The sequence below is a fragment of the Bos javanicus genome, chromosome X (genome assembly GCF_032452875.1).
Source record: "Bos javanicus breed banteng chromosome X, ARS-OSU_banteng_1.0, whole genome shotgun sequence".
Lineage (NCBI taxonomy): Eukaryota > Metazoa > Chordata > Mammalia > Artiodactyla > Bovidae > Bos > Bos javanicus.
Genome location: NC_083897.1, coordinates 78,387,090 through 78,400,047, shown reverse-complemented (window position 1 = coordinate 78,400,047; position 12,958 = coordinate 78,387,090). Strand labels below are relative to the sequence as shown.

The window sequence follows — 12,958 nt, the reverse complement described above, 5'->3', positions numbered from 1 at the left end:
CATCAAAATTTAAAACTTCTGCTCTGCAAAAGACAATGTCAAGAGAATGAGAAGCTAAGCCACAGACGGAGAGAAAATATTTGCAAAAGACATATCTGATAAAGGACTGTTATCCAAAATGTACAAAGACCTCCTGAGACTCAGCAATGAGAAAATGATCAACCCAGTTAAAAAAAAAAAAAAAATGGCCCAAAGACGTTAACAGACAGCTCATCAAAGAAAATATATAGATGACAAATAAACATATTAAAAGATACTCAATGCTATATGTCATCAAGAAAATGGACTCTGTGGGAGAGGGCGAGGGTGGGATGATTTGGGAGAATGGCATTGAAACATGTATAATATCATATCTGAAACGAATCGCCAGTCCAGGTTCGATGCATGATACATGATGCTTGGGCCTGGTGTACTGGGATGACCCAGAGGGATGGTATGGGAAGGGACGTGGGAGGGGGTTCAGGATGGGGAACACGTGTACACTCGTGGTGGATTCATGTTGATGTATGGCAAAACCAACACAATATTGTAAAGTAATTAGCCTCCAATTAAAATAAATAAATTTATATTAAAAAAAGAAAATACAAATGAAAGCAATGAGATGCCACTACATATCTATCAGAATGACCAAAATCTAGGACACTGACACCACCAAATGCTGGTAAGGATGTAGAGCAACAAGAACTCTCACTCATTGTTTTTGGGAATGCAAAATAGTACAGCCACTTTGGAAGAAAGCTTGGCAATTTCTTCCAAATCTAAACATACAATTTAGCATGCTCCTTAGTGTTTAACCAAATGAGTCAAGAACATACATCAACACAAAAATTTATACACATCTATTTATAGCAGCTATATTCATAATTTGCCAAAATGTAGAAGCAACCAAGATTCCTTCAGGGAGTGAGTTAATAAATAAACTGTGGTACATCTAGACAAAGAAATATTATTCAGTGATGAAAAAAATCTTTCAAGTCATGAAAATACATGGGGGAAATTTATTTATTTATTTTAATATAAATTTATTTATTTTAATTGGAGGCTAATTACTTTACAATATTGTAGTGGTTTTGCCATACGTCGACATGAATCCACCACGGGTGTACACGTGTTCCCCATCCTGAACCCCCCTCCCACCTCCCTCCCCATAGCATCCCTCTAGGTCATCCCAGTGCACCAGCCCCGAGTACCCTGTATCATGCATCGAAACTGGACTGGTGATTCATTTCACATATGATAATATACATGTTTCAATGCCATTCTCCCAAACCATATCAGCCTCGCCCTCTCCTACACAGTCCAAAAGACTGTTCTATACATCTGTGTCTCTTTTCTGTCTCTCATACAAGGCTATCATTACCATCTTTCTAAATTCCATATATATGCATTATTATACTGTATTGGTGTTTTTCTTACTGGCTTACTTCACTCTGTATAATAGGTTCCAGTTTCATCCACCTCATTAGGACTGATTCAAATGTATTCTTTTTAACGGCTGAGGAATACTCCATTGTGTATATGTACCACAGCTTTCTTATCCATTCATCTGCTGATGGACATCTAGGTTGCTTCCATGTCCTGGCTATTATAAACAGTTCTGTGATGAACATTGGGGTACACATGTCTCTTTCAATTCTGGTTTCCTCGGTGTGTATGCCCAGCAGTGGGATTGCTGGGTCATATGGCAGTTCTATTTCCAGTTTTTAAAGGAATCTCCACACTGTTCTCCATAGTGGCTGTAATAGTTTGCATTCCCACCAACAGTGTAAGAGGGTTCCCTTTTCTTCACACCCTCTCCAGCATTTATTGCTTGTAGACTTTTGGATAGCAGCCATTCTGACTGGCATAAAATGGTACCTCATTGTGGTTTTGATTTGCATTTCTCTGATAATGAGTGATGTTGAGCATCTTTTCATGTGTTTGTTAGCCATCTGTATGTCTTCTTTGGAGAAATTTCTGTTTAGTTCTTTGGCCCATTTTTTGATTGGGTCATTTATTTTCCTGGAATTGAGCTGCAGGAGTTGCATGTATATTTTTGAGATTAATTCTTTGTCAGCTGCTTCGTTTGCTATTATTTTTTCCCATTCTGAAGGTTTTTTTTTTTTTCCACCTTGCTTATAATTTTCTTTGTTGTGCAAAAGCTTTTAAGTTTAATTAGGTCCCATTTATTTATTTTTGCTTTTATTTCCAATATTCTGGGAGGTGGTTCATAGAGGATCCTGCTGTGATTTATGTCAGAGAGTGTTTTGCCTATGTGTTCCTCTAGGAGTTTTATAGTTTCTGGTCTTGCATTTAGATCTTTAATCCATTTTGAGTTAATTTTTGTGTATGGTGTTAGAAAGTGTTCTAGTTTCATTCTTTTACAAGTGGTTGACCAGTTTTCCCAGCACCACTTGTTAAAGACATTGTCTTTTCTCCATTGTATATTCTTGCCTCCTTTGTCAAAGATAAGGTGTCCATAGGTGCATCAATTTATCTCTGGGCTTTCTATTTTGTTCCATTGATCTATATTTCTTTGTATCAGTACTATACTGTCTTGATGACTGTGGATTTGTAGTAGAGCCTGAAGTCAAGCAGGTTGTTTCCTCCAGTTCCATTCTTCTTTCTCAAGATTGCTTTGGATATTTGAGGTTTTTTTGTATCTCCATACAAATTGTGAAATTAATTGTTCTAGTTCTGTGAAAAATACCATTGGTAGCTTGGTAGGGATTGCATTGAATCTATAGATTGCTTTGGGTAGTATACTCATTTTCACTATATTGATTCTTCTGATCCATGAACATGGTATATTTCTCCATCTACTTGTGTCCTCTTTGATTTCTTTCACCTGTGTTTTATAGTTTTCTATATATAGGTCTTTTGTTTCTTTAGGTAGATATATTCCTAAGTATTTTATTCTTTTCATTGCAATGGTAAATGGAATTGTTTCCTTAATTTATCTTTCTGTTTTCTCATTGTTGGTGTATAGGAATGCAAGGGATTTCTGTGTGTTGATTTTATATGCTGCAAATTTACTATATTCATTGATTAGCTCTAGTAATTTTCTGGTGGAGTCTTTAGGGTTTTCTATGTAGAGGATCATGTCATCTGCAAACAATGAGAGTTTTACTTCTTCTTTGCCAATCTGGATTCCTTTTATTTCTTTTTCTGCTCTGATTGCTGTGGCCAAAACTGCCAAAACTATGTTGAATAGTAATGGTGAGAGTGGCCACCTTTGTCTTATTCCTGACTTTAGGGGAAATGCTTTCAATTTTTCACCATTGAGGATAATATTTGCTGTGGGTTTATCATATATAGCTTGTATTGTGTTGAGGAATGTTCCTTCTATTCCTGATTTCTTGAGGGTTTTTTTTTTTTTAATCATAAATGGATGTTGAATTTTGTCGAAGGCTTTCTCTTCATCTATTGAGATAATCATATGGTTTTTATTTTTCAATTTGTTAATGTGGCATATTATGTTGATTGATTTGTGGATATTGAAGAATCCTCGCATCCCTGGGATAAAGCCCACTTGGTCATGATGTATGATCTTTTTAAAAGTTGTTGGATTCTGTTTGCTAGAATTTTGTTAAGGATTTTTGAATCTATGTTCATCAGTGATATTGGCCTGTAGTTTTCTTTTTTGTGGCATCTTTGTCAGGTTTTGGTATAGGGGAAATTTAAATGTATGAAAGTAAAAGAAGCCAATCTGAAGAGACTATTTACTATATGATTCCAATTATATAACATTCTGGAAAAGGCAACACTATGAAGACAGTAAAAAGATTAGTGTTTGCCAGAGGTTTGGAGGGGAATAGGGATGAATAGGCAGAGCATGAGTTTTTACAGCAGTGAAAATATTCTATATGATATCATAATGATGAATATATGTCATTAACATAAAAAGCTATATCCAATGTAATTTAAACTTTCTTTGGCTGTGCAAAAGATACTTTAAAGCCCAATCATCATCAGTTTTCATTGTATTTTAGATATTTTCAGAAGGGCCAGATAATGGTGAGTTGTAGTTGATAAAATATCAGTAAGATAATTTACCAAATTTAACTAATTTTTCGTTTTTGTTCAATACATTTGAACTATTTTTTTTTAAATCTGGCCAGATTAAAAATACATATATCATAAATGAGATCACCCACTCACACTTCTTGCTTCTCTGCCCCTTTTGCTCTTCTCTTTTTTCTATAACAGATTTATTGAGGTATGATTTACATATGGTAATAGTCACTCTTTTTATATGCTCAATTCTATGAATTTTGACAAAAGAATACCACCACTTACAGTCAAGATATATAACATTTCATCACTCCATTTCATTACCCCAAAAAGTTCCCCCATACTCCTCTATAATGAGTCATTTCCCCTCACCCTTCCTCCTGGCATTCACTGATCTGTTTGACTACACAGTTTTGCCTTTTTTGGAATTACATATAAATGGAATCATTTGTGTCTGGCTTCTTTTCACTTAGCATAATGCCTTTGATAATTGTTCTAGTCATTTCATGTATCAGTAGTTTATTACTGTTTATTGCAGAGTTGTATTCCACTATATTAATGTATATTCACTTATTTATCCATTCATCAGTTGAAATACATTTTGAGTTATTGACACATTTTGGCAGTTATGAAAAATCTTCAAAAACATCTAGGTACAGGTTTTTTTATGAATATAATTTTTTTTTATCTTGGCTAAGTACCCAAGAGACTGATTTCAGGATAATAGGGTAATTGTATGTTTAACTTTTAAGAAGCTGCCAAACTGTTTTCCAAAGCAGGTATACCATTTTTACATTCCCATCAGCATTGTATGAGATTTCCAGTTCCTCTACATCCTCACCAGTACTAGGTATTGTCATTTTTTTTTTTTAAAGCTTTTTTAGTGGTTATACAGGGGTATTGGTTTTAACATGCATTTCTTGAATGATTAATAATATTGAGCATCTTTTCATGTACTCAATTGCTATTCATGTCATGCATTTGTGTGTGTGTAAAATGTCTGTTCAAATCTTTTGCCCATATTTTAAACTGGATTGTTTGCTGTCTTCTTACTGAGTTATGAGTGTCAACTCACACTTGTACTCTGGATACCAGACTTTTATAAGACAAGTGTGTCATAGATATTTTTCTCAGTCTGTGGCTTGCCCTTTCATGTTCATAACAGTATTTTTCAAAGAGCAGAAGTTTTACATCTTGATGAAGTCTAGTGTTGATTTTTTAATGGATCATACTTTTGGTAATTATGAAATCTTTGCCTAACTAAAGGCTAGAAAGATTTTCCCCTATACTCGCTTCTAAAAATGTTGTTTTACTTGATCCATTTGTATTAATTTTTATATATGGTGTGATTATTGATATCTACAAAGCTCTCATACATATGATCACATTTGATAATCATTACATTAAAAAAAACTTTAAAGAAGGCATGTGGAGAATTTCAATCCCCATTTTATAAATGAGAAGACTGAGGATTAGAGGAGTGCTGTGTGACTTGCTCAAGGTCCCATAGCTGATAAGAGGTGAAACTGAAAGGTGTAAGGTAAAACTTTGATGAGAGTTCAGGTCTCCTGCTGTCTCAGTCCAGTGCTTTTGGAGCCAGCCACTAAGACTTAAGATGGCACCCCTAGCAAAATAAAGATTCCCAGTGGAGATCTGAACAACCTATTAGGTACTGAGGTAAGAGACACAGACAGTAGACTTGTCTAACCTCAGATTGTACTCCTCTGGCCCTTCTGGGGCTGCACAATCCAAGAGAGCCAGAAGCTGGCCTGGCTCACTGTTCGGGTGACACTCAGTGAATACTCTTTGATGATGATGAAGACTTGGAACATACTCAGAGGAGAGCTCTCAAAGGAATTACAGAATTAGGAATTAAAGCTAAGAAGAAAAGTTAGGGAAACTAAGATTATTTAGCCTAGAAAAGAGAGGCTCACAATGAAACTTGGTAACAGCCTTCAAACAAAAAAAGCTTGGGCTTTCTTTCTGATGGCTGAGCAAGAATCTAAGTAAAAGGGCAAATCTCTTCCTCCCTGTTGAGGATTGTTACAAGCACTTAAGAGCCTTTATAAACAGAGTAAACTCTTCTTTTCTTTTTTTTTTTTTTACTTTTTAGATATAAATTTATTTATTTTAATTGGAGGCTAATTACAATATTGTATTGGTTTTGCCATACATTGACATGATTCCGCCACGGGTGTACATGTGTTCCCCATCCTGAACCTCTCTCCCACCTCCCTCCCCATACCATCCCTCTGGGTCATCCCAGGGATTTGCCAAACATGGGCTCTGATGAAGAATTTCAGCAGGAGGGTTATATGACTCTCTTGTACAGTGTCCTTATAAATCTTTGTGTGACTCCTGAACCTGCCCTGTGTCAATTCCAGGAGGCCTTTGTCTGTGGCCTTTCTTACTCCTTAGTCTTAGCATTTTCATAGGACTGTTCCAGTGACCAAGACAAATCTTACCTAAGCTTCTAAAGGCTTAATTAACTTTCATGTTCCTTGGCACTGAAACCAAGTAGCCTAGTGCCTAAGGCTATAAATCTGGCTTAGTATCCCTGGAAGGAAGCCTGAAATGCTGGCTAGTCCAAATCTGACACCAGTGGTTGAATCCCCTGTTTTATATCTAGCCTCTTACACACTTCCAATGATGGGAGCTTCATTAATCCTAATTAGAGATATAATACAATGAACATTGGAGTAGAAATAAGGAGAGTTAGGTCTGAGGCCCAGCTCTGCCACTTAACTTGCTATGTGATATTTGGCAAGTCCCTTCACATTTCTAGACTTGTTTCTTTATCAATAAAATGGTAGTAGAGGAATCTCTTTGTCTTAGTTTGTGTTTATTTAACTGCTATAACAAATAGCCCTCGAAAATTCAGTAGCTTAAAGGAAAAGAAGTTTAATTCTTAGGTAACATTCAGGGCAAGGGTTCCAGACTGGAGAGAAAGGAGGAACTCTACTTCATTCAGGGTCCCAGACAGAACTGATGGCAGTTCTTCCAGTCTTAATACATGGCATCCAAGGTCACTGCCATTATGGCCCCCAAGAAAGCAGAAACATCATGGGAGTCTTTTTATGGTCCAAACCCAGAAGTGGTATGTGTCCTTTTTACCCACATTCTATTGGTCAGAATTCTGTAACATGGTCATACCAAATAGCCACAGGAAACAGGCTAAGAAATGTAGTGCAGCTGTGTGGTAGCTAGCTAGACATCTCTACCACAGACTTGATCTTTAAAGGCCTCTTGCCCCAGCTTTGAAGTTCTGGGTATGCTTATGAACTAGACCCCTGGTTCTCACATTGCCTTGTTACAGGAACTTTGAAAATTGCCTAACCTCTCTGGCCATTAGGGACTAACAGGCTGGCAGTGCAGGCCAACACAATGCCCCCTGTGAAAGGTCAGAGAAGAACTGACATACCAGATGCACCACCAGGTACCACATTAAACTAAGATGTCTTTGTGCTTCTTTTCTCTGCAGCATGGGTAGGAGCCCTGTCAATGGGAATGATCTTCTTCTGTTCTCCCATTGTGAGTATATTCACTGATCGTTTGGGCTGCCGAATCACAGCAACTGCAGGGGCTGCTGTTGCTTTCATTGGCCTCCATACCAGCTCCTTCACCAGGTAAGGCTAGGAATTGCTGGCCATTTGCCCTTGGCTTTTTTCTGGGTCTCAAATGGAGACACTCTTTTCATTACAGAATCCCCTGTGGCCTTTTCCATGTAGGGTCTTCAAATACCTTGCTCCCAGTAATTATTGTTCAATGGGATTTATCTAAGTAGAGTCCCCAAGGACATATTGGTAGGGAATATACCCAAAGAGGACTCAAGATTTCCAAAGTGGTAAGAGAAGCTTAAGCTTGGGCATTCATACAACTGAGCCCAGGTTCAATTTTGGCCACTGAATGGCAATGGAACAATTGATGAGTATCATTTCCCTCTCTGGGCCTCAATTTTTATATCTACAACATGAAATTAGATCAGGTCTTTTCAGGTGTGTCTTCCACTCTGCCATTCTATTTCCCTTCAATATGCCACACATCTCATGACCGCAACTGCCCTCCTAGGAATGAAAATCTAGAGTAAGACCATGTGAACACCTACCATTAGAGGATTCTTGGGTAATCTTATGCTGAAAAAGAGGTCAGCTGAGCCCAGGGCTGCTTGGCATTTCTGATCCTTTTCCATTTCTGCATGGCAATGAAAAGACCCTGACACTGGGAAAGATGGAAAGCAAAAAGAAAAGAGGATGGCAGTGGGTTCTTGAGATGGTTAGATAGCATCACCAACTCAATGGACATGAGTTTGAGCAAACTCCAAGAGATAGTGAAGGACAGGGAAGCCTGGTTTGCTGCAGTCCATGGGGTAGCAAAGAGTTGGACATGACTTAGCGACTAAACAACAACAAATGTTAGGACAGTTTGGGACAGATAAAGATTCACATCTTGGGCATGAGAAAGGATATTCAGCAGCATCCCTCACTGAGATACAGACCCAACACCCAGCTATCCAACTAGACCTAAACTTGGTAAACTCAAATTCTGGTCCCATAGATCCCACTGGCAGAATTCGGTCAGTGTCTGGCAAGCAGTAGGTTACAAGTTCATATTCTCCTTATCTCTGCTGCTCTCCAGAAGCATATCTGTAGGAGAGGGGAGAAGGCAAAACACTCCACCACAGCTTGAGGAATATGGCTTTCCAAAAGAACTCCAATAATTTTCTGCCAAAGACACTTTGGAAGTTATGGTACCACCTACTTCCAATCTCCGGGTGTAGGAGAATGCTGACCTGGAGACATGGCTAACTTGTCAGAGACCTGTTTTCTGAGCTTGGCTTCCCAGAGGACCATAGTTATGCACTCTAGGCCTAAGGATCCACTCACAGCAGAGAATGATAATCGTGTTCTGCCACAACTGGGCCCTGTGAGATTGAGCCCACTTTATGACTTGAGCATTTCTGGCTGCCCAGTCTACCCTCCAGCAGAGCTTGGGTCTGGCCTGCAATAGTTTCTTGGCTTGGTTCTATCCAATTGGAACAGAGGCAGGGAAAACCACATCCTGTCTGTAATCTGCTCAGCCCTCCCAGGGCTGCAGCTCCAAATCTTTTCAGGACCCCTCTGGTGGCCGGCCTCATTTGCCCTCAGCAGGCTGGTGCCTGCTTCTTGTGGGAAGGAGTTAGGCCTCAGAAGCAGCTCCAGCCTCAGTGCTACTCAGCAGCGGCCTGTTTTTAAGGCCAAGCAGAGCAAAGTGTAAACAAATTAGCAACATACGGATCCCATTTTCTTTCCAATCCACATGAGCTCAGTTACAGGAGGGGAAAGAGCTCATATGTGCTTTCTCCTGGCATTCTTCTTTAGGCACACTGTTCCCCAGCCCTTAAGCTCCTCCCCCACTCCCTTTGCCCTTTCTGTAAGAACATCTTTAGAGCCAAGAAACTTTCTGGATGGCCTCACATCCAGTGGAATATGGTTCTGTTTATGGCTAGAATTCCAAGTCATCTCTCCTGTTGTGTCTAAATCAGGGCTCTGAGTTCCTTTGGATGGTGTGAGATGGGGCGAAGTTTGAGCAGGGCTTTAGCAAGCCTACTCAGGGGCCTCCTGCCTCAGGGCGCAGGTAGAAATAGATCCACTACACAGCTCCCTGAATAGAATCCCATGCTTTACTCCCACTGGCCCCCTCCCTGAATGTCTCCTTCAGACCTTCATAATGCATTTCCCTTAGCAAGGCCCCTAGCTTGGGTCAATCCCAAAGGGTACCTCTATTCTAATGGAAGGAAGCCCCAAGGAATTTGACAGAAGAGGAGCAATTGGCTTAGCTATGTGTTCTAAGCAGAGGCAACCCTTTTGAAACCAAAGCCCTTGCTCATACCCAATGAATGCAAATAGATGGAAAGCAATGATGACGGTGATTGTCTTAGAGTCATGAGAGCTAGCACCACTTCATCTCTGTGCCATAGGTCCAGTCCTTTAGTATGAGGACTAGTCTATTCATGAAGAGGAACTGCCTGACCATGGGAAGCACTATGTTATTAAGTGGCCAGATAAAAAGTATTGCAAAATATGTGGAAGTATCAAAAAGAAAACACATTTTTTTACTAGTTTATGCCAGTGTCATCTGATGGCAGATGGCCAGCCAAGCTGACCTTCCCATAGCCTTTTCCATTCTGATACTTTGCCTTCTGTTATAGAAGCTTATGGCCAAAGCAGAGCCTAAGAGTTTTAGCCAGAACTTGTCCTACTTGGACAGGCCAATAACTTTTTTGAGGTCCCATTTCCCACCAAGTAGCCAAGCTACTCTGGGAAACTAGTCCATATAATGTCCAGGAACAGGAGCCAGGCTTCAGAAGTTAAAGGAACTCCTTATCTTAGGATCCCTATGGAGATTATTTAGGGCCTGGAGTAAAGGGTTTTGGGATATCCAGACCATGGGCATGGTTGGGGAAGGAGTATCTCTGAGGATACCACCAACCACTCTCTGAAATATTAAGGGCCCTGAGCATGGAGAAAGACACTGAAAAGTACCATGGAGGGTCTCAAACATCCAGAATCTTGGCTTCTTGCAGAATTTTCTTGTTACTTGGGATAAAGCTTTAGTTACCACCCTACCTATGTTGTCTAGATGAGCAGTGAAACTGTTCTCTCTAAGCCACTAATTTACTCTTGTAGCCCCTCATCTAGACTTTGCATAGGATAGTTGTGGCTTTCTTTTGAATAGTGCTGATGGGGCCCTATAATTCAAACTAGAGTCACACAGGCCTAGAGACAAGTCCAAGCTTTGCTCATCCCCAGTTATGCTGTGCTGTGCTTAGTCTCTCAGTCATGTCCAACTCTTTGCAACCCCATGAACTGTAGCCCACCAGGCCCCTCTGTCCATGGGGATTCTCCACACAAGAATACTGAAGTGGGTTGCCATGCCCTCCTCCAGGGGATCTTCCCAACCCAAGGATCAAACCCAGGTCTCCCTCATTGTAAGCAGATTCTTTACCATCTGAGCCACCAGAGAAGCCCAAGAATACTGGAGTGGGTAGCCTATCCCTTCTCCAGGGGATCTTCCCAACCCAGGAATCAAACCAGGGTTTCCTGCATTGCAGGTGGATTCTTTACCAGCTGAGCTACCAGGGAAGCACCCAGTATGCTACCTTGGGTAAATTACTTCTCTGAAACTCTGTCTCCCTATCTATAAAATGGGGATCAGAAGGTTCTATTTCTTGTCTATTCTGAGGGTCAGCACTAACTGGGGCTGTGGGTTAAGGGTGGGGGATATAGATCTTGGTTGGTGGGGGGTGGGGAGCCGAGAAGGGCAGGTAAATTGCTGGTCAGGTCTCTGAGAATAGCTCTTGGTGTCTCTCCCACAGCTCACTAAGCCTGCGTTACTTCACCTATGGGATTCTCTTTGGTTGTGGCTGTTCCTTCGCCTTTCAGCCATCTCTCGTCATCTTGGGCCATTACTTCCAACGCCGTCTGGGTCTGGCCAATGGTGTGGTGTCTGCTGGGAGTAGCATCTTCTCCATATCCTTCCCCCTCCTCATCAAAACACTGGGGGCTAAGATCAAGCTCGCTCAAACCTTCCAGGTGCTGAGTACCTTTATGTTTATTCTTACGCTGCTTTCACTCACCTACCGACCCCTCCTGCCGAGCTCGCAAGACACCCCAAGCAAGAGAGGTGTCCACACCCTGTGCCAACGCTTTCTGGCTCAGCTCAGGAAGTACTTCAACATGCGAGTGTTCCGCCAACGTACCTACCGCATCTGGGCCTTCGGGATCGCTGCTGCTGCCCTTGGCTACTTCGTTCCCTATGTACACCTGGTGAGAAATACCAGGGTGGGTCTACCCTACCTGACCCCAAAAAGCTGCCTGTAATCTGCCTGAAGTTCAGAGGGTAGGAGCAGAGGACATTGAAAGGGCAGAGCTAGGATCTTTGAAAAAAGACAAAAGAGGTATTTGGAGAGTAGGAAACAGCACAGGCTGAGGGAAGACCTCAGTGGGAAATGGAGGACGTTCCTTAGGGAAAGGCCTATGCCTATGGTTTCCCCTACTGATAAATCTAGATGGATGCTCAAGAGAAGATAAGCATCACTGAGATACAGGAGACTGCCCCTAGATGAACCAACAATAGGGTTTTCTAAGAGAGTGTCTTAAGGAATGCTGGTGTTTGTAGTCAAGTAATTTTGTTTAGGAAATAATGTATACTAGATCTGTCTACCTTCATAATGTGTAACAATCTTATAAAGGTACCAAAAGATCCCAAAATACAGTAAAAAACTCTATTAAGCTTTGTTTAACCAGCATCTACCCAACTTACATGATCATAGAAATGTTGGTTGTTTCCAGCTGCTATCTTCCACAGACATTGTGTTTCTTAAAACATAGTTTTGGAGTGTTACCTGGAAGCTGATGGATCCTTCTCCCTTGGTGACCTGTTGTTACCCTAGGCTTTCAGTTCTAGGTCAGGGAATGGGGAGACAATAAAGGAACTCCTAGATTTTTTTCAGTTGTTAAAGCTGTATTCTGTCCTGCCAAGGCTTGGAAGAGGCTTAGAGATACGCACTGTCCACTGAGCTGTTGCTCAGAAGCCCAAAATCCAGAGAGCCAAGGGATATGCAGCCTTTTAAGCTGTTGGAAACAACCAGAGAGCTGGTTCTGGAGCTAAGGCTACAGGGGAGGGGGCTGCAGGAGAAATCACTCTTGTTATGTTCCAGGGAAGTAAGCAGCAGAGGATTCTGGGTATGCCAACAATTAACCAGTCAGATCTTCTTCTTCCTCTTATCCTGGGGGCCTGGTGTTATGCTTTTCAGATGAAGTATGTGGAAGAGGAATTCTTGGAAATCAAGCAGACCTGGGTGCTCTTGGTGTGTATTGGGGCTACCTCAGGCCTTGGGCGCCTTGTGTCAGGCCGTGTCAGTGACTCCATTCCTGGACTTAAGAAGATCTACTTGCAGGTGAGTGTGACCACCCTGTCTACTGTG

The 12,958-nt window shown here is 41.0% G+C and overlaps 1 protein-coding gene across 1 annotated transcript in view; it reads left to right on the top strand.

The window, feature by feature from the left end:
* Positions 1–12,958, top strand: part of SLC16A2 (solute carrier family 16 member 2) — a 132,222-nt gene that overhangs the window by 106,242 nt on the left and 13,022 nt on the right. The window contains exons 2-4 of the mRNA XM_061409690.1: positions 7,475–7,619; positions 11,348–11,798; positions 12,788–12,931. Of these exons, the coding sequence (XP_061265674.1) occupies positions 7,475–7,619; positions 11,348–11,798; positions 12,788–12,931 (740 nt within the window). The remainder of the gene's footprint in view (positions 1–7,474; positions 7,620–11,347; positions 11,799–12,787; positions 12,932–12,958) is intronic.